Source organism: Pieris rapae, chromosome 4, assembly GCF_905147795.1.
Source record: "Pieris rapae chromosome 4, ilPieRapa1.1, whole genome shotgun sequence".
In the NCBI taxonomy this organism is placed as follows: domain Eukaryota; kingdom Metazoa; phylum Arthropoda; class Insecta; order Lepidoptera; family Pieridae; genus Pieris; species Pieris rapae.
In genome coordinates, this window is record NC_059512.1 from 6,442,723 (window position 1) to 6,463,959 (window position 21,237).

General features: G+C 34.0%; 3 protein-coding genes across 3 annotated transcripts; 2 read left to right on the forward strand and 1 right to left on the reverse strand.

Annotated features, from left to right (window-relative positions):
• Positions 1-3: 3 nt before the first annotated feature.
• Positions 4-1,844, reverse strand: LOC123690728 (the record flags this gene model as incomplete). The annotated part of the gene is made up of 1 exon (XM_045634803.1): positions 4-1,844. A coding segment is annotated over one exon (1,836 nt), but the record flags the coding sequence as incomplete, so codon positions are not given.
• A 5,947-nt stretch (positions 1,845-7,791) lies between these two features.
• Positions 7,792-9,146, forward strand: LOC111001797 (SH3 domain-containing protein C23A1.17-like). Its single transcript, XM_022271822.2, has 2 exons — positions 7,792-7,873; positions 7,959-9,146. Exons 1-2 carry the CDS (start codon positions 7,859-7,861, stop codon positions 8,991-8,993), a joined length of 1,050 nt encoding a protein of 349 aa, XP_022127514.2. The 5' UTR covers positions 7,792-7,858; the 3' UTR covers positions 8,994-9,146.
• Positions 9,147-13,223: 4,077 nt separating this feature from the next.
• Positions 13,224-14,057, forward strand: LOC111001801 (cyclin-dependent kinase inhibitor 1C-like). The gene is made up of 2 exons (XM_022271827.2): positions 13,224-13,284; positions 13,362-14,057. Exons 1-2 carry the CDS (start codon positions 13,267-13,269, stop codon positions 13,935-13,937), a joined length of 594 nt encoding a protein of 197 aa, XP_022127519.2. The 5' UTR covers positions 13,224-13,266; the 3' UTR covers positions 13,938-14,057.
• The last annotated feature ends 7,180 nt before the right edge of the window (positions 14,058-21,237 follow it).

Sequence of the window (21,237 nt, forward strand, 5' to 3'; positions counted from 1 at the left end):
TCGGTATTCTATACCTTCTTGAGTAAGTTGGTAAGAGGCCTGGCTATCTCACCGAAACTTTTGATAAATTTTCTAAAATATCCTGCTAGTCCCAAAAACTGACGGACTTCATGTACGTTCAATAAAATAGGACTGGCATAATTTGAATTAGACTCTTGTATAATATCATTTTGCAACAAGTCATTTATTATCTCCTTAACCTGACCTCTTTCCGAAAAACATAATCTATACGGTCGGTAAACTACAGGTTTGTCATCCAATAAGTCTATTTTCATTTTAGTTGAGCTGATACAACCTATTTCTCCTAAATTAAATGCAAAGCAATCTCGATAATTGAGTAAAAGCGAATGAAGTCTAACTAATGCCTCTTTGTTAACTTGGGGACCAACATTTATATCAGATATTAGTAAAGGCTCATATTCCGAATTATTTTTGGTTACTTTATTTACATAGGTACTATCTTTTTCAACAAAACAAGTTCCTTTAGCAATAGGGCATTTCTGGGATAATGTGAGATTTTGACCAGATAAATTTGTCACGGGCAAATAGCACTTTCCATCAACAACCCTATAAATTCCCTGGTGCAAATAATGCTCTTTCCTAGGCTCACCATTACAATAACCTTCAATATAAATATCTCCACAGAAGTCAGCGTCAGATGCGGTAGCTTCAACTAACCGTGATAATGAAATGTCGGTATCGTTATCAAGATTTAACTTCAAACATTTTACCGGCTCTGGTATGGTATCGATATCAGGGCTCTGGTAAAAAGTTAACTGACGACTATTCTTAAATACTGTAACACAAGGAAGTTCAGTAACATTTTGACCAATAAGTAAAGCCGACTGAAGGAAATGATTGCTAACCACCAGTACCTCTACATTAACCTCAACTTCATCTAATTTCAAATCGACGTTGGTCCTATATACTGGAAATACTTTAGAGTTCCCGAACCCTTTGATTACTGGCAACTCCGTTGAGTTTTTAGTTAAATTCAGACTTTGAGCATCAGATTCCCTGATTAAACTACATTCACTGCCGAAATCAATAAATGCAGTTAAAGACTTATCATTTACCTTAACCGTTTTGTAAAATTTGTCGCTGTTGTTATTGAGGGTAGATATAGTTAAAATTTTTCTATCCTGGTTATCCGTTTGTTTAGGCTCATTTCGCAAGATCAACGGCTCTAGTTTACAATTATCGCTGTTGTGGCCTACCCGATGGCATTTTACACATTTCGTAAGAGGTTTAGGGCATCGAAGGTAAGGGTGTCCCTTTGAGCGGCAATTGAAACAAGTTAACAGACTTTCACCTGAGGATGATACAGTGTTACCCGTTCGAACTATCGTATTATCGCTACGTTTCCTATCGAATGTTTTATTTTCTAACACAGGACGTTGGGAGCTTAGAAAATTCAACAAGTCTTCCGGTTCGCTACAAGTCAGTGCCTGTGCACTGCTTCTAATAGATGTATCTAGTATTCCGTGGATAATACAATCGACGGCCTTTTTGCCTCTTATTTCACATCTGTTCGACTTATCGTAGAAGTACTCACGTAAACTTTCGTTACTACGAGTACTGCGAGATAACATTTCTTCGAGAAGCCGACCATAATTTTGCTCATTTGGGAAAGCTCTTGTAAGTTTGTCCTGCCACTCTGACCAATTGAAAACAACGCTAGGAAGGGCTTTGAACCACTTCTTTGCCAAGCCAGACAGTTTCTGCAGAGCAAAATGTATGGTCTGCTTCTCGTCCCATTCATAGATTAAAGCACATTCATTTACTTTCCTAACCCAACAGTCGATATTCTGAGTTTTACTTGACGGATCAATTCTGGTATTACATTATTGAGAAGATTATTATTTAAATTACTTGTCTTGCACTTATGCCCTTGAAGGGTATTAAATATATCCAGTACCTGTTCAGTAGACCAACTACCTTTTTCCTTGGATTGTCTCTTACTTGCACACCGTGAACTACGGGGTGACTCACTGTTGGAGGAGGAGGAGCTGGAAGACTCTTTGCGTTTCTTCTTTGATCGCTTTTTGCCTCTCTTAGACTTAGCTGCTGCCTTGGAGGAAGACTGTGAACGCTTTCTCTGAAATTCATCATTACGAGAAGGCGAGCCTTCGGGAGTCATCGCTTCATCAGTATCCATTCCTCAAAAATAAAATATCATTTTATTAAGTTAGTATATCAATTCATTGCCTAGACGTACTAAAACTATAAAGATATATGTTTTTTTTAAACATTTCAAAATTAAGTATTTAAAGAAATAAACTTCATTTATTTGAAATTAATCCTTGACTGAAAACAAAATACAATAATGATTTCGTTAACGTTGACACGCTCTAAGGGATACATTTTATAGGCATACTTAGCTTCTTATTTTTTTAGTTTTGCTTCTTCTAGGTACACATGACCTCTACTCTAACTTACTACACGCTCACAGATCAGGAGGCATACATAGCCTCGAGTATCTGAAGCACACTTGGCTTCCTATTGTAGGCACACATAACCTCTAACGACTGAGCACACATGGCTCGATAGGCATACATAGCCTCTAGCAGCTGAAGCACACTTGGCTTCCTATTGTAGGCACACATAACCTCTAACGACTAAGCACACATGGCTCGGTAGGCATACATAGCCTCTAGTATCTGAAGCACACTTGGCTTCCTATTGTAGGCACACATAACCTCTAACGACTAAGCACACATGGCTCGGTAGGCATACATAGCCTCTAGTAGCTAAAGCACACTTGGCTTCCTATTGTAGGCACACATAACCTCTAACTACTAAGCACACATGGCTCGATAGGCATACATAGCCTCTAGCAGCTGAAGCACACTTGGCTTCCTATTGTAGGCACACATAACCTCTAACGACTAAGCACACATGGCTCGGTAGGCATACATAGCCTCTAGTATCTGAAGCACACTTGGCTTCCTATTGTAGGCACACATAACCTCTAACGACTAAGCACACATGGCTCGATAGGCATACATAGCCTCTAGCAGCTGAAGCACACTTGGCTTCCTATTGTAGGCACACATAACCTCTAACGACTAAGCACACATGGCTCGGTAGGCATACATAGCCTCTAGTATCTGAAGCACACTTGGCTTCCTATTGTAGGCACACATAACCTCTAACGACTAAGCACACATGGCTCGGTAGGCATACATAGCCTCTAGTAGCTAAAGCACACTTGGCTTCCTATTGTAGGCACACATAACCTCTAACTACTAAGCACACATGGCTCGATAGGCATACATAGCCTCTAGCAGCTGAAGCACACTTGGCTTCCTATTGTAGGCACACATAACCTCTAACGACTAAGCACACATGGCTCGGTAGGCATACATAGCCTCTAGTATCTGAAGCACACTTGGCTTCCTATTGTAGGCACACATAACCTCTAACGACTAAGCACACATGGCTCGGTAGGCATACATAGCCTCTAGTATCTGAAGCACACTTGGCTTCCTATTGTAGGCACACATAACCTCTAACTACTAAGCACACTTGGCTTCCTATTGTAGGTACGCATAACCTATAACTAATTAGTACACATGGCTCGATTGACGTACATAATCTCTAGTAGCCAAAGCGCACGTGGGGCGTTCGATTTCTAATCATTTATAGAAATAACCTTAATAGTCGTATAAAACACTTGTACGCACCTTAGATTGGGTCTTGTCCCGCTTCTGAAATGCGATGAATTCTCTCTATTCGATTCTCGGTGTATAATATTAAACGCCTGCTTTGTTACAACAATAACTAAGTATATTTCCAACACTTCTTATCCTTAAACAACCACACAGCTTACAATTTAACGTCCGTCTTGGTCAAGCGGATCGGTCCGAATGCCCCCCGCTTCTTTTTGATCGTCTCAAGACGACTCGTCATTTTGTTCGTGAATGTTGGTATCGAGTCAATCGACTTACTTACATCGAGTAAAACATATTTAACAAATACAATCATCAAATAATCTATACTCTAAATTATAAATAATAATTTTAAGCATAATAAAATTGTAAAATAATAATAAGTTATCATAAATTCATTACATAAGGTTATATGCTGGGTTATAAGTTATATATATTAACAGGCTGCAGGATTCGCTCATCGGTTATTTCTAAAAAAAACAACATTTTTTTATGTATATTTATAAGCAGGAGAATGTATGTACCAAGTTGCCTATAAAAATTTGGCCGCTAGTATTTTTAGAGAAATTATTTTGAATAGATTTTTTGGGAAAACTTTTATTAGTATTTTTTAAGTATCGCAATACAGAGAGGAAATACTGCCAGCGTTAAAGGTACACTGCCACTGGGATCAATCTATTCAAATTTGTTTGATTTTCTTTTTAATTTTCAATTATTTTTATTATTACTTTGCAGGTAAAGAAAATTATAAATACTGTATTCTTGATAGGTTGATATTTTTGATATAATATTTTCATATCTTTGTTTATCGGAATGTTATGAGAAGTGAATGAACGGAATTATTTATATAATATTTAAGTAATTTATTTATATTATAATCTTACATATCTCGAATTCAATAAGCAGAAAATCCTTTGGCAGTACAGCCAAACCTATTAATCAGAGAATTTTCAAGCTATTGGAAAGTAAGATTTATCCTTTGTATGTCGAAATCTGCGTTTGATTCCGAGCACGCATCCCCAATGTCAGACAGCGACGTTTGGACTGTGTTGCAAAACATCTCGAACGAGTACTATAAAAACACAGATAATCCCAACAATTGGCATCATACCTGTATTTGCAGTGCCATCGCAATCTTAACAAAACAAAATGATGAAAATTGTGAGTATTTATTGTATTAAAATCTTTAATAAGTTTAATCATCGACCTATTTGCTAAAATTTTAATTTATTTTGAACTGCTTATCTTGGCCTGTAGCCAGTCATAATAATAAATCTTTTATTTTACATAGAAAGTTGTAAATTCAGATTGACTAATTATAAAAAAAATCAGCCTAATCGTACCTTTAAAATGTGTGATCTATAAATATAATAATTAATACTAACCATCTTTTTTAGATCGTCCTCATCTCTGCTTTGGTAGCCATCGCAGCCGCCAAACCAGCTCTACTCAGTGCCCCCATCGTAGCAGCCCCTGCGCCAGTGGTCACGGCTACCAGCTCGCAATACTACCACCGTATTAACAATGGACTTGCCGCGTACGTAGCAGCCCCAGCTGCCTATGTAGCACCAGCTGCCCCTGTTGTAGCAAGCTCACCTTACGTAGCAGCCCCATATGTAGCATCCCCTTACGCATCTGCCCCCTATGTCGCCGCCCCCGCCTATGCCGCATATGCCGTTTAAATTGCCAGTGACCAAAGATGGAACGATAAATAAACTTCTTGAATATTATTGGTTATTTTATTATATTACTTATTATTATGAATCATTTTTACACAACAATATGAAACAAAACTAAAATATTAATCACAATTCAGTTAAATGCTTACTTAAATTTCACTTATGTTGTGTAAACATTTGCCTTGTAATATTTGATGAAATCTTTACTTTAGAAAATATTCAAATTATTATTCATATGAAGATTTTTTTAAACTAAAAAAAATCTTTAGCTGTCTGTGTTAGGCTACGAGCAATATAACATAACTTACATATTTTTATTCACTAATATACAAATGTGTTACACCTAATTTAAAACCTAGGTATAAAATAGTATTAGTACCTAAAAGGTAAGCTGAAGTCAATAAACATTACTTGTTTAACATATGTATAACGCCTACATATATAATTAGGCAAGTAATCATGAAGGTACTTTATTATGTATAGCATTTAAGTTTAAAAACTATTCAGTTTATCATATAAAAATATGAGATCGTTATCAGAAAGTTAAACCAATACAATTCCTAAGTCCCATATATTATGATTCTCTAATTATCTTTGGTTTACGAGAGTACAGAATTACATAAATCTTTTGTAACTGATATTACGCAAATCACTCTCACTCGTAGAGTCAAGTTTATTAGCGAGCATAGTAAATATTGACAGCAACAAACCATAATTATGAATGTAATATCATTTATCTATCTAGTATAGTAAAGAGTTTTTAAATAATTTTTTACTTTATCTAAGTACCAATAATAAACCTAAATAAATAAAAACATGGCGCCTGGTGAAATTGGTAATCCTGCCACGCAATTGTTAACACGAAAGTATGTTAAATTTATTCAAGCTATATTTAAAGATATAAGTTCCAAGAATAAAACAGTTACAAAAATTAATTTTTATAAAATAATGTTCTTACAATATACGAAATAACATTTACGTGTATTTAATTTCTAAATTAAATTCTGTCCTGCAACGTAACAGCGGTAGGAATGATTCAATACATTTTGAACTTCCAGCTTCATGGTTTGCGTAAAAGGTTTGTTGGTACATAAAAACATTACCTTTTTTCATGAATATCACTGTCTAATAGAATGTATTGACTTCTGCCTCATTGGTTGAGTGTCATTCATGGTCTTGGATGGATTCGAATATCTGAGTCTAATACGCTTCTCAAAAACTTCTTAAATGTGTCTTTATGAAGCATATTTTGAAACTACCAATCGTAAATGTGTAACTGATGTTTTATCGGATTTCCAACAAGCCGTAGTATGAGAGTCATGCATTTGAGTCCTAGTACCTTATCCTTGTTCTTCGTACACTTACCGTTTTAGTAGAGGAAGATGTCCATACACTCCATTTGGATAAGTAAAAGCTTTTAGAAAAATCAAACAAGACGTATTTATGATGCTTTACTTTATTTTACTTACGACTTAATAATTCTTAACAGGTCGTATTTTTCTATAACTTCGAAAATCTTTCGATATTTATATCCACGAAGATTACTAAACAAAAGTCACAAAACATTCTTTCGTATCACGTGAACTGTTGTGTTATCAAAACCTGTCACTTACATTGTTTTCGCGTATTTGCTAAGTTAAATATGAAGGAGAAACGCACGAGATCAGTATCTATCTCACACGTGATCATATCACAAAAGATTTGTTTGTACTTAAAAAAACTCTTACATTAGACATTAGGTTATGTATGTGATTATTTAAAAAGGTTATCTTTTTATAAAGAACGTCAGGCGTTATTAATTAAACAGAAATAATAAACAACAATTAATTTATCGGTAGAAAGTTAGAATCTCGTAGCACATATTATATCTTAGGACCTGGATGACCGAACTTAGCTTGGTATTTTTTTTCTAAATCGTGTTTTTTGGAAATTTTATTTAAGTACGAATTACATACTAATAAAATTTAAGTTTTTATTTGACTGACATCTTTAAACGAACAATTCTATGTTTAAGTTGATAAAACAATATAAAACACAAATAAAATGACATTTACTAGAAATAATTTCTAGCTAAATCGATTTATCGCCCCCGAAACCCGTATACTAAATTTCATGAAAATCGTTAGAGCCGATTCCGAGATATATACAAGAATTGCTCGTTTAAAGATATACGATTCAGATGCTCTTTAGAGTCAAGTATGTAACGTCGTACAAGATAGTTCTAATGTTAAATTACAAGTATACAGTTAATTAATATACAATGTGGTTACAAGGAGGTACTTTCCCAGCGGGCGTTTAGTTATTATTATTCTTACGTCGTAATTTCATACAATTTTTAGCCATCAAGGTTCATGTCTTTACCCATGGAACCATTAGGTATTCCGATACGCCGTCCACATTGCCACACCACAATGCAAAATTTGTTACACCTATATAAAAGACGGGGTTCTATTTCCTGACGACCGCATTTCGTATTTATAGGCGGTCACGCGAGGGATCGCAATAATCATGATTTTAATGAAGGTAATACAATTTATTTAAAAATAGCATGACTATGAAAGTATACAATACCTTATGTATACATAACAAAATACTATTTATTTTTCAGATAACCGTACTTGCGGTTTTATGTGCTGTATCGTATGGATCGGGAATTCATGAAGTTCAACCAGTTGCCCCAGCTGGAGCCGCTCCAATTGTGACAGCTGCAAGTTCTCAGTATTTCGAAAGGATTTTCAATCGTCTGGTAGCAGCTCCAGTTCTGGAGCAAGTTCCAGTAGCGCCAGTACTTCCAGCACCGCCTCAAGTTATACCAGTGTCAGCACCCCCACCGATCATAGTGGAAGCAACAAGGAGCACAGTGTTACCAGCACCATCAACAAGCCCACCTCAAAAGCAGCCCACTGATCCAAACGTAGCTATTGCCGTTGCAACTGCAAATGCCGCTGCACCAGTTGCAACCATCCTTTTGCCTCCCTATCCATTTGGATTTCCACCTGGATTCAACTTCATTCCACAACCAGTAGCAAACTTCCCTAATGATGATCCCAGTATGGAGTCTACAACGCAATTTGGTCAGAAAACGTTCAAAACAACTACTCCAAGAGAACAAGAAGCAACTACGCCTGTGCCATCTAATATCGACAACAGCTTTGTTCAAGCCTTACCAACAAACGAGAATGCGTATGTGTTTAGAGAATATCTTGCACCTCAACCTCCTCCACAAATACCGCAAGGATCATTTCAACAAGTACCAAGTCCTCAGCAATTCCCTCTACCAGATAAAAAACCACAAAAATTTAAAACAACAGTTGAAGTTGTTCCAGTACCTCTAACGTATATTGCGCCACCACCGGAAGGCCTACACCATCATCATAACCATCCGCATCACCATCACAGCTTGGAGTTGAAAGCTGTTCCACACGTTCATACGTTTATACCAAAGACGAAGATTATAATTATAAGGCCGAAGTTAGAAGCTTACAGAGTGGTAAGAGTTCCGGCACGCTCAGTTCTATACAAGGCAAAGTATAGGAATTCTCCAAAAAGAGTAACCAAGAGCCCACAGCCATATAACCGGGATATTGAAGCAACTACTTTCAGACCCATAAATCGGCCCTTTGCCAAACCACCAAGACTATAGGTACACTAAGATAGTCGTTAGTAGTAAAATTACAAATAGATCACTTGTTAATTTTCACCGTTGTATAGTCCTAAGTGATAGTCATTATAAATAAACAATATTTATATTTTTTAAAAGCAAATTCTTTTAATGGTTTTCGGGAAGTATCCACAAATAAAGATTCCTATGTTGTTAATACAAACATTAATATATAAATATACAAACTTTATACATTTCTTGTTAAATACATGCAAACCTATAATTATTTTATGAATAACGAAAGTGTTTTCAGTTTTATAAATCGCGGATGGTTATATAAGGCTGTGACAATGTTATATGATTTTCTCTTTGCATTCATAACTAATATATTATAAAGAGCTATGATTTATGAATACATTACTATGATATGCTACGCACATCTTGTATTGTATGTTTATTACCAAACTTCAATGTTTTCTAACTTTAACAAAACTACCCGTTTTTTACTAACTTTCTCTTAAACTGTAATTTTATTATATACTATTACAGAAATAAATTAAAATGAACATAATGTGGCTACGCGTTACTCACAGATATGAGAGATGTGAGTTTAACTTACACGTGAAAAGGTGAAGTCTAAATAATTAGCTCGTTAAAGTTACCAAGCAATGTTTAAATGCCACTTAATTTGTGTAAAATTCAACGACACAATTACAAACAGATGGAAATTCAAATTTACTGGGTTTTATCAATATTCTAAACGCCGTCTCATAAAAAAAATAAACAAAAGCATAGTATTTATGATAATTAAACATAACATTGATTTTTCTGATTTTTTGGCGCGAAAAACTGTCAAACGTTACGTTACCTAAGTTTTAAATTTTCGCCTTCAAAACTACTAATAAAATGTTAGAAAATTTTAAGGGCCTATATTGACGCTATACTCTATACCCTGGCGTGAGAAGATTGTATATATTGCTTGCGTGTGAAAGTTATATTAAGACCCTGTCTTTGAAGTATCATATAACCGAAATTTTGATATTAAATCTTGATTTAACCTAGTTTAACTTTAATAACATAGCTGAAGTTTTAATAATATATTTTGAGACCTCATTCTCATTTAACCTTAAAACTATAATCTAAAATTACAAATTGTGTGTCATGTTAGACTTAACCTCAACAAACTCGATAATTATTTATATAGGGTTAGCTGTAATCTTTGTTAGAAAAAGACATATTCATGTGCGATATTTAATCTGCGACGGAGGCAAATATATGTAAATATTAGAAAACCTCAAAAGGTTTAAACGCATTGAAAAATGCAGGCTGTTAATAACTATTCATATGACTTTATAGAGAAAAATTTACTTCCATCTTATGTAATATTACTGTAATTATTTATTTCATATTATGGAATTGTTGATGTACTATGTACATGTCGAATAAGTATCTAAGTTACCAGTTTATTTCGTAATACTACAGCTAACATAAAGTACAAAAAGAAATATAATAACTAACCCTAATATATTATAAATAATATATATTATTAAAAGGAGTTAGGTATCTTATCAGTATCTTCGGAACCTTTAGGCCCTTGCCTAAAGGTTCCGAAGATACTGGCAGCGTTCCGCTTTTTAATAATTGTCGGAGGTAGCTGCCAGCTCTTCGGTCTCCTGTGATGTTGACTAACCTTTACGCTATTTCCTTACAAAGCATTAAGTCAAGTCAAGTCAATATTTATTTATTCATATAGGTAACATAATGTACACTTATGAACGTCAAAAAAAAGAAATATTAAATGAATCTAATTTTACATTATAGTGCTAGAATCATATTCGTAGCCTAGACCCGTGTATTTGCATGCTTGAATTATATTTATTCGTCGTAAATATCTCGAAGGAGAAGATATCTATGCGAAAACTTATATTTATAATATTCACAGATTTATCAATCAATTTGCGTCTTAAACATATCAGTCTGGTCACATGTAACAGAAAATCAAAGAAATATAATCTTGTTTAACTTCTTTAGAAGTTATTCTATTAATCTACTTTTGACGTATTTGTGATTAAGTCTGTATCTATGATTTGCCTTAAATCCAGACTCATTAGACACACTTGCCATATACTTATGGTATACACAAGTAAGTGAATATAATCAAGGTAATTATATAAAATAATATATTATATAATATATATATTGATAAAAAAGCTATAAAAATAATATTCTTCTACGACCTACATATCCTCAATTTATTAATTTTGCCGCCCAGGATAACGTGCCCAAATTTATTACATCACATGAAGTGTGATATATATTCGTAATACCTATACAACGAGCGTACGCCCTCAATGCGTGATCAGCGTCTAAGTAACTAGTGCAATCAGTGATGAAACTTACAAGGTGAATCTTACTTTATTTATATAAAAGCGGGCTAATGTCACCAAACAGTACACTTGTAAAAACATACAACAACCAAAATGATCGGAAAGGTACCTACTGATTAATTTGTATTATTTGAACTTAATAATGCCAAGAGCTTATAGGTTGTACAAATAAGTTGGATTCAAGTAATTAATTTTGAACTTTTTTAATTTTGAAATCCTTTAATTACAGATTGTCTTCCTCGCTGCCCTTGCCTTCGCCGCTGCTAAGCCAAGCGTGCCAGCTTTTGTAGCCGCCGCCCCCGCCCCGTTGGTAACTGCACCAGCCCCACTAGTACCTGCTCCATTTGTCACTGCATCCAGCTCCCAGTATATTGCTAGGAATTACAACGGTGTCTACTCAGCACCGCTCATTGCAGCACCAGCATACGGACCAGCATACGCAGCAGCTTACACCTCGGCCTATGCACCGGCCTACGCTCCCGGCTTTGCACCAGCTGCGAGAATAATTTCTCCTTATTCGGCGCCCTTAACCTATGCAGCACCTTCTCCAATTGTAGCTCTTAAATGAAGACTGGTATAATGTATTAAACGTTCCTCTTAGCCACCATAGCCTTTTATTATGTGAAAAAGCAATTCTGGAATTTAATATAAAAATAATGTATGTTACATATACAATTATCTGTATAAAGGTTGCCAAATAGTAATTTTTATATGCAAACATTTTTGTTAGGGCACGTAAAATCATTTATAATTCAACAAATCAGCTTATAATTTAAGTAGAGCTCTGTAAATGTAGGTAATAATTTTAACATATCAACTAAGTCTTTTATCTTTCATATAGCGTAAACACAAAGACAAATTTACGTATTACCCAAAATAAGACTAATTTCTTTCTATGAAGAATATTTTAGAATAAACAGTTGCGAAATGATTTGCTGCCGTTGTTAGTTTCAGTCACGTTGAAAGTGTCACGATATCGTTCGTTTACCTTAGCCGTCTGGGGCTGATCACATTACTATTTTCTTATTTTACAATTGACTCGTAGTAAATTTCCATGAATTGATAGTAGCATTGAGATATATAATATCAATATTATAGTAAATTTAAGGCCGCAAGCATACCTTTAAAAAAATTACACCTACAACTACTCATCGATGCAAAGTAAAGATAAAATACTGGATTAAAATGTTTATCATTATGAATACAAACAATGAGCTACATAGACTTATCCAGGTATATTTGAGTTTGGTCGACATTCATATTGAGTACTGGACTATACGTAGGGAAAAATATTACACGATCGACTTTTAAGTTATTATAAATTTATTATCAAATTAAAATTACGGGTTTTAAGTTTACGTTACCAATAAACATCAGGAAAAATTTGCTAACCTTGGAATATTCAGAAGCTTTAGAAGTAAATGGATTCATAATGAACAATTAATTCAAAAATAAAGTCTTTTGTAATAGCGATAATAGCCCCAAATGTAAATTACTGTTGCTAATTCTTTGATATAACGATTTCATTTGAAGCTTCTATACAACTTTTGTACACGGACTTTTCTATACCCAAAGATTAAATCTCAATTAAATACATCTAATATGTTTAAAAAGAAGAAAAATTTAATTTTGTTATTTAATGATTTTCATGCATTATGCACGACTCAATATTATGAAACTCATACAACCTACAATTCTACTTACATTATGTAAACAACCCATCAATGGTCAAGTGCGTGACATATTCGGTGCTAATAATGTCCGCATCGTCACTCATTGGGTATGCATATGTCCTGCCGATGAAAAGTGAAACCATTTGATACCGATATAGAAACAATGCTTGCAACAGTTGTAACTATATAACGTCACCTGTCACATACATTAATATACTTCCACATAACCACCTCACTGATCAAGTCGTAGACATCATGTCTCTCACAAAGATCGTTAGTATCAATAATTTGAACGAATATTAATATGTAGCTCTTAAGTAAATGTATCTAATTAGTTTATTTTCTTGCAGATAATTTCTATGGCTGTCTTAATAGCCAGCTGTCAAGCTAGCGGCTTTGGACACTTGTTACCCCAGGCACATGTAGCAGCCGTTAAGTCATTCCCAATAGTGCGCTACGCTCCATTCTACAGCTTTCCATCACCTGTACGATCAATACACGCAATATCACCAGGGTTTCCAGCGGTTGCTTCGTCATTAGCCGCTGCACCAATATTACCACCGCCGTTGCCAGTTCAAGTGGCCCCAGCACCAGTGTTACCGGCACCTCTTCCAGTACCCGCTCCTCTGCCTGTACCAGCGCCACTTCCATTCGCTGCCCCCTTACCTGCTCCAGTTTTTCCAGCACCAGTATTCGGGCCCGCGTACCCAAGATTTGGCCCAGTGCCTGCTCCTTTATATCCAAGAGCCTTACCAGCATTACCGGTAGCCCCATTCTCGCCTATTGTCAGACCAGCGGCACCTGCTTTTGCCCCTGCGCCGGTTGTAGCTCCCGCTCCTGCTGTTGCCATAGCAAAAGCCTACCCCTATGCGTTTGGCTCTCCAGTACTACAAGCTCCAATACTCAAACAATTTGCGTGGAAGTAACTCTAGACTAGCTCATAGAAATTAGATTAAGTTTTGTACTATATAGTGCAGCAGTTGCTAAAGCTGCTTATAATGAGGCTGTTTTTTGTACGATTCTGAATAAATTTAAATTTAAAAATATGTTTATTTTATTTTGGGCATGAAATGACTGGTTAGTGCGGGAGGGTTATGTGGGAGTCGCTATTGTGCATACCCACTAAAACCCCAAGGCGCCACCAACAATCGTCTTAGGCGGGATGCGGTAACAGCAGAACGTTATCCGCTTCCCGAGATGCGATGCGGCGGTTACGTCCGACTCTCCACGCCCAATGTTGGTTTGTGAAGATACTTGAGAAAGTATCCTTTACAGACCGGGCCATACGCTTTTAAAAATAGCTATGAAAGATCGGATCCAGTACTTGCAGCGATGTGTCACCATCCCTTATTTTGAACGCAACTCACAACATATTCAGGACAACTTAACTTAACTAAAAAGTAAACAAATACATTTACATGTAGAATATATGTATTTATATTATGATAGAAAAAAATCTACGTGTTTACTTTATACTAAGTATATTGTTTTGATAACTAAAATATTTTTATCGCTTCTAGGTTACGTTTTAAAAACATACAACAACCATATGGGTAACTTGTAAGTATCGTTGACTTATACCTGATAAATAACTTAATTTACAATTCATAATTGCTTCCCATCACCCCCCATTGCCCCCATTGTTTGAAGGTTCTTTTTGTTGATTTAATTGATTTTTTATTTCTTTTTGTGTTACATAATTCATATATATATTTGTTTTTAGTATTGGATGTTATAAATATTTCTGATATTGTATTAGTACAGGCCATTCAAAGTCTTATGTAAATATATAAAAAAACTTTATTATTGCTACAAGTCTTTAGTTCTTGATATCTTCAAATCTACCGCACAAACGCTGGGGCTAATCCGTAGGCTGATCGCACGAATGGAGCTGCAGCATATGGGTAGGCAGAATAAGAAGCGAAGGGAGCTGGAACAGAGTACGGAGAAACGTAGGGGGAGGAGTAGAAGGAAGTAGCTCCATAGGGTGCTGCATATGGCACATTCACAGCTCTGCTTTCAATGTTAATTTGAGCAGCGTATGGTGGTACATTGTCAGGAACAGCATGAGCATAACCAACGTGAGCTGGTGCCACTAGTGGTGCTGCTACAGGTGCAACGCCAACCACTCCACTGGCTTCGATGGTTGATGCGAAAGCCGCAGCGATAAGCACGATCTATTGAGAAAAATTTAATAAAATTATTATTAATTATAAATATTTACAAAATGTTTGTAAAGTTTCTGCAATTGTTTAGGCCAAATGGCTAAATGAATGAAAGTGAAATTATGTTTTATTAGTAGGTATATAAGCGCAATATTATTGTTTCGATTCTATATTCTATATCCAATTTTTTTAAGCGTTTATCTTAAGCGTGGAAGTAATAAACAAACTCACTAGAGCCATAACTCTTCAAGAATTTAAAATATGTATCTAATAACTTACAGATTTGAAAGAATGCATTTTGTTTGAAGAAGTACCTTTCTTAGCACGTAAAGAATGTGACTGACTAACAAGAATGGGTATAGCCTTTTATATGGTAGTAGTTTGCGATTCAAATTACGTACGAATAAAAAAACATTTGTCGTATCGCGGAAGCTAATTGGGATTCTCGGAAGCGCGCTTGGAGAAATGGAGCATATTGGGAAACAATTGTGAATTTTTTTTTCGATTTGGACATTGATTTTTAAATAATTTACTTTGATGTCCTCGAAACGAGCAATTAGAAGTTTGATTGTATGTTCTTAAGACTGGCTACTAAAGTTTATCTTACATACTTTACGTGAAACATGACAAAATTTATTTTTCAATGAAGCCCAAATAAAAAGGGTTTGTCTGTACCGAGTAAAACTAAGGGTAATTCTAGTTACACAGAAATAATGGACTTAGCATAGCTGTAGTGTATCCGGCGTGTCATGATGGATATTCCAAGAAAGCCATTTTGGAAATTACATAAACGCGTACTGACTTCAAATTAGCATGCACTACTCGTCTGTCAAAACTCAGTGTGCCAGCTAAGTGCCTCGGATTGCTTGCTGTAATACCAAATGTATTCCTTAACCGTGTTATTGCCCAATGATATACACACAGTATATATTGTAATACCACCCCAAAAGACGACACAGTCCATCGGATTCTTTTACGTACAGCACTTGTGAGCAGTCACTTTTCGAATCAAAATGATCGCCAAATTCTTTGTAAGTGTCATTCATTTAGTAGGCTATATAGACTATATTCATTTAACTGAAAATGACAGTTTTGAATTTTCTATTTACTATGGTTTTAAATAATTTTAAACAAATCATAGTCTTGGTCCATTATTATATCTCTATGTTATTTCGAGAAATCATCAATGTGTATCTGAAATAACCGTATAAAAAAAATTGAAAACAAGGGAATACGCAACGCAAAAAAATAAAAACCCTATTATTTTCCAGGTTATCCTCGCCCTTGCCGCTGTCGCCTCCGCTGGAGTGCTACCGTTAGCTGCTGCGCCAGCTGCCCTGGTAGCCCCCGCTGCAGCGTATGCCGTTGCCCCATACGCCAGCTCCTACTCCGCACATACTGTTAACCATGCTGTTGCCGCGCCTGTAATAGCAAATGCACCAGTTGTCGCACCATACGTTGCCGCGCCAGCACATGCATCATACGTCGCTGCTGCATCACCTTACGTTGCTGCTGCATCACCCTACGTTGCTGCTCCATCTCCATTAGTTGCTCCAGCCTCCCCATACCTCTCAGCCAGATACTTAGCCTCTCCTTACTACCTATAAATTTGGTGATATCATTGCCCAGTGACTTGCTCAAATATACGTAATAAATTCTGTACATAAATGGAATAAAGTTTACAAGATTAAAAAGTATTTTATTTTTTATAAGGTACAATAGTTGTTGATCACATTATTCTTTAAACATAAAAGAACTGACTTTTTTTCTTAAGATTCAATATCTAATATTAATAGCGGTATCAAAAGGTATATGAATGTATTCGACTATGTAACTTTGAAAACACATTTTACTCATATTTGTATTTTATCAAAATGCGGGTAAATCCAAGTGCTTATGATTTATATTTATAGGTAAAACCATAAAACATACTTTTCTTATAATGAAACAATATCAAATTAATAAACATTATTCTGCTGAATGCTTTTTCTGTCGTCCTGACATCTCTTAAAAATTTCATGTGTGTTACGAAGAAACAGAATTAGGTTTCTTTAGTAAATTTAAAGTTGTAGTATGTGTTGTACTGTATTTATAAATATTCGTTTTTTTCCCTCTTTACGTAAATAACACGTCACGTATAAATGTCGAGAAATGTGCTTAACTGATATAAAAACGAAGAAAGAGGAATTTTTAAACACTGCAAAGTACACTGCCAATAACAGAAAAAGTATATGTCTTCTAGTGTAGCACTTTTTACGGGATGACATAAAAAAAACGAGTGGAGCACGACGTTAACGCGAGCGATAACGCAAGTTCGGCTCTGTACATCGAGAACAAACAACGTATATGGCGAGAGAATGTTGAGGTATTTGCCACCGCAGATAATAAATAGTCTACCCAAACAGATATTAGATAGCCCAACGCTATATATACTCTAAATTAAAAAACTACTATACACAAGACTATATCATTATTGTGTATAGTAGTTTGAAGCAAAACCGTCAGCAAAACGAATTAATAGTTTTGATCGTTTATTGATATTATATTTTATATCTTGTCGCAAGAAATTTTAGATTGATGAGCTGATTTTTAAATTAAATATCTTTAAAAATAATTATCGGTATTTTAACAGATTTAATCTTAATTTTAAAAACGGGTCACATCGCTGAACTGTAGGTAAACCGCGTCTCGAGACCAATCACAATCCAGCGTCGCCACTTGTCTTATTTTTCAACTGTCAGTTACCTATAAATAATAAACCAAAATATTCAGAATAACTAAAATGAAAACCAAATATATAACATCAAACTAAAAGCAATAATACTATAATACAAAATAATTATTAGAAGTCTGTTTATATAATTACTTACCTTTTTGGTATAATTAACTCTTAGTTATTTTATTTCAGAAGAAAAGGCAGGTGAAGATAGAAACTTTTTTTTTTAATTTCGTTCCAATTTGTAGTAGCATCGTAGTTCTAATTATATTAATAAAATATTTGTTTTTAAGGAAACTAGATTTTATAGGATAAAAACTTCTTTAATGTTTAAATATTGTAGTTCTGTTAAATGTTACATTAGAAAACCGCTGTGGTTTGTATTAATATTTACTTTAATACAAACCACAGCGGTTTTCTAATGTAACATACTGTGATTTATTATATTATTTTGTAAAATAAAGAATTAAAAAAAAAGTAACCATAAACCATGGCTAAAAATCTGGTAATATTTTTCTTGGACTCAGAGTCTACCATTACAAAAAATGTATAAAACAGACACAGAAATTTATCTATCACTACCATCTTGAAGTATTTTTGATTAACGTTTAAGGAAGCACTTAATAAATATATAAAACGATATTAAAGAAATTTTTTGACTAATAAAATTGGGAGTCAAGTCATTGACCTGCGCCATTATCAGACAATCATAAATCATTACCGAATTGACAAGAAACGTTGTTGTGGAAATAAAGGGATTACGGAGTAAATATAACATAAATCTTTACTCGCTTCACTTGTTTCCTTTGAGGAATTTCATTTCGATGTAACAAATGAAATGATTTGTAATATTCTTCACAATGAAAGTATTTGTATGTCAATGTCCTGTCAGCTAATTTTATCAATTTTTATATAGAAGATATGTGTATTTTTTAACATAAAGTTCGCATCTAATTATTCTATTTCCCCGTACTAGGCTATCTAAATTTAGTAATTCTTAGTTTTGGGAAAAAGGATACTCTTTAACTTTAATAAAATCCCAGAGGCTCTTTTATCTCTTCCTTTTAATAAATTTAAGAAATACTAAATAAAGTTACCGATTATCTAGTCTATGGCAGTGATATATGATATATCACTGCCATTTTTTTTTACCCCGGTTTTTTCTCTTGGCCTACACCCTCTGTCTTCTTTGCCGATGAGTAGGGACTCCTACAGGTTTGAATTTAATGACGTGGAATAAGTGATACCTTGATGATCTTATGTTCCAAAATAAACATATTTTATTTTATTATGCTTTTCCAGGTTTATAACCAATTTACACATATTTCAATAAAAGTTAAAACTTTAAATAAACAAAGTCATGTTCGAAGTCTTGTATGTATAATTTATTTAATGGGGCTCTGTTAAAGTTATTTAATTCAGTAGTTATAACTAACTCAAATCACATAAGCCACTAAATTTTAGTTCACGAGATAACAGCTGTAATCGGTATTTACTGTGTACTAAGATTAAAAAATATTGATCGTTTAAAAAACTTAGCTTTAATTTAAAGGAGTTTTTATCCTTTAAATTATAAACTCTAGTTTCCTTAAAAACAAATATTTTATTAATATAATTAGAACTACGATGCTACTACAAATTGGAACGAAATTAAAAAAAAAAGAAAATTTCTATCTTGACCTTTCGGTTTACCTACGGTTTTTAAGATTAAGATTAAATCTGTTAAAACACCGAGACCGTAGTTATGAGTTTCATTTATGGATACACTTAAATAATTATTTTTAAAGATATTTAATTTAAAAATCAGCTTATCAATCTATAATTTCTTACGACAATATATAAAATATAATATCAATAAACGATCAAAACTATTAATTCCAATTAATAGCCTTAAATTGGTTTGTTGTGTTATATTGTATGTGGAATTAAAATAAGTAAGTTATATTTATAAGCAAGAGTAAGTATGGTTAGAAAAATAGAAAACTAAAATAAAACTATTTTTATTCTTAATAAAAGCATAGTAGCTAAGTAGCTAACTTCTGTACCTGGTCACTTTCTTCACGGATACCGATACCATCGAACTCTCATACAAAAACGTCGGGATCGTTATTGTTGTACCTATTGGAGGTTACAGGGGCTCTGCAATCGCCGGTTATATTATTACGTCGACGTCGTACCTTGATGCACACTACATCGGACCGCCGAGCATATGTACAATATCAGCTATAAATCAGACCCCAGCCTTTAGGCCGACCACTCAGCGGGATAACAATATATTTTTCCTTTCAGTATAGTCACTACACTACCTTATTTTAATTTTAATATAGTACAAGTTAGTAAAGCACTGTTAGTCAAGCTAAGCTCGCTGATCTTGATATGAAGCTTTTAAAAACCGACTGTGCACAAATACATTTTTCTAATGAGTCATAAACTTGAAAAATTACTACATATTCGGAGTTACGAAATATATATATATATATATATATTAAATAAATATAACGTTTTAATAAATAACACTTGGAGTATATAAATGCGATTAATTTTCATGACTATAGTGATTTAAAAATGTATATTTACAATATTTTAACCTACATAGTAAAAATTGGATAAATAGAAAACTATTTTAATAATACCTTTATTCATATAATTTGCTGATATATGTGATTTTTTAGGTTTAAAAGACAATGGCTACAATGACATCCTAGCAAGGCTAAAATAAAAATATACCAATTTTTACACGGATTTGAAAAAGGATAAGTTTCGTGTTGGCGTTACAATTTCACAAAAAGAGTTAAATAAACTTTTGTTAAAACAAAAATAAACAAACTTCTATTCAAGCAGAATTAATTGCAACATCCTAGTAATTGTCATAATAATTATTTAGATTGGCCGATTGTATCAGAAATAACCATTGAGTTATCAGCTAAATTTAATGTACCAATTAATAAATAACAATTTATTACTAGGTGACATTCTCGAGCTTTCAACGTTGAGAAAAATGAAGGCTAGTTTCTGATGTAATAAGTACCAAACATTACTAATATGAAAATACAAGATAACTTGGCAACCCACGTTCCAAAATGCGATTTATCGTTTTGAAAGGTAAAGCAACTTATGAAGAATGTTCACCGCACCTGATTTTATTTTTTGCATTCGAACTAAATATAGCTAATTGCATATTATGATAATTTTAACACATAAAATAAATTTCTTTTAAAAAACAAATATATTATTTTTTTAAATGAAAACGCTTGGAAAGTTCTAAATTTGAATAATTAAAAAAAATAGAAATTTTAACCAAAAATTACACTTATGATTTCTATTATTATTTCATGGTTTAGATAA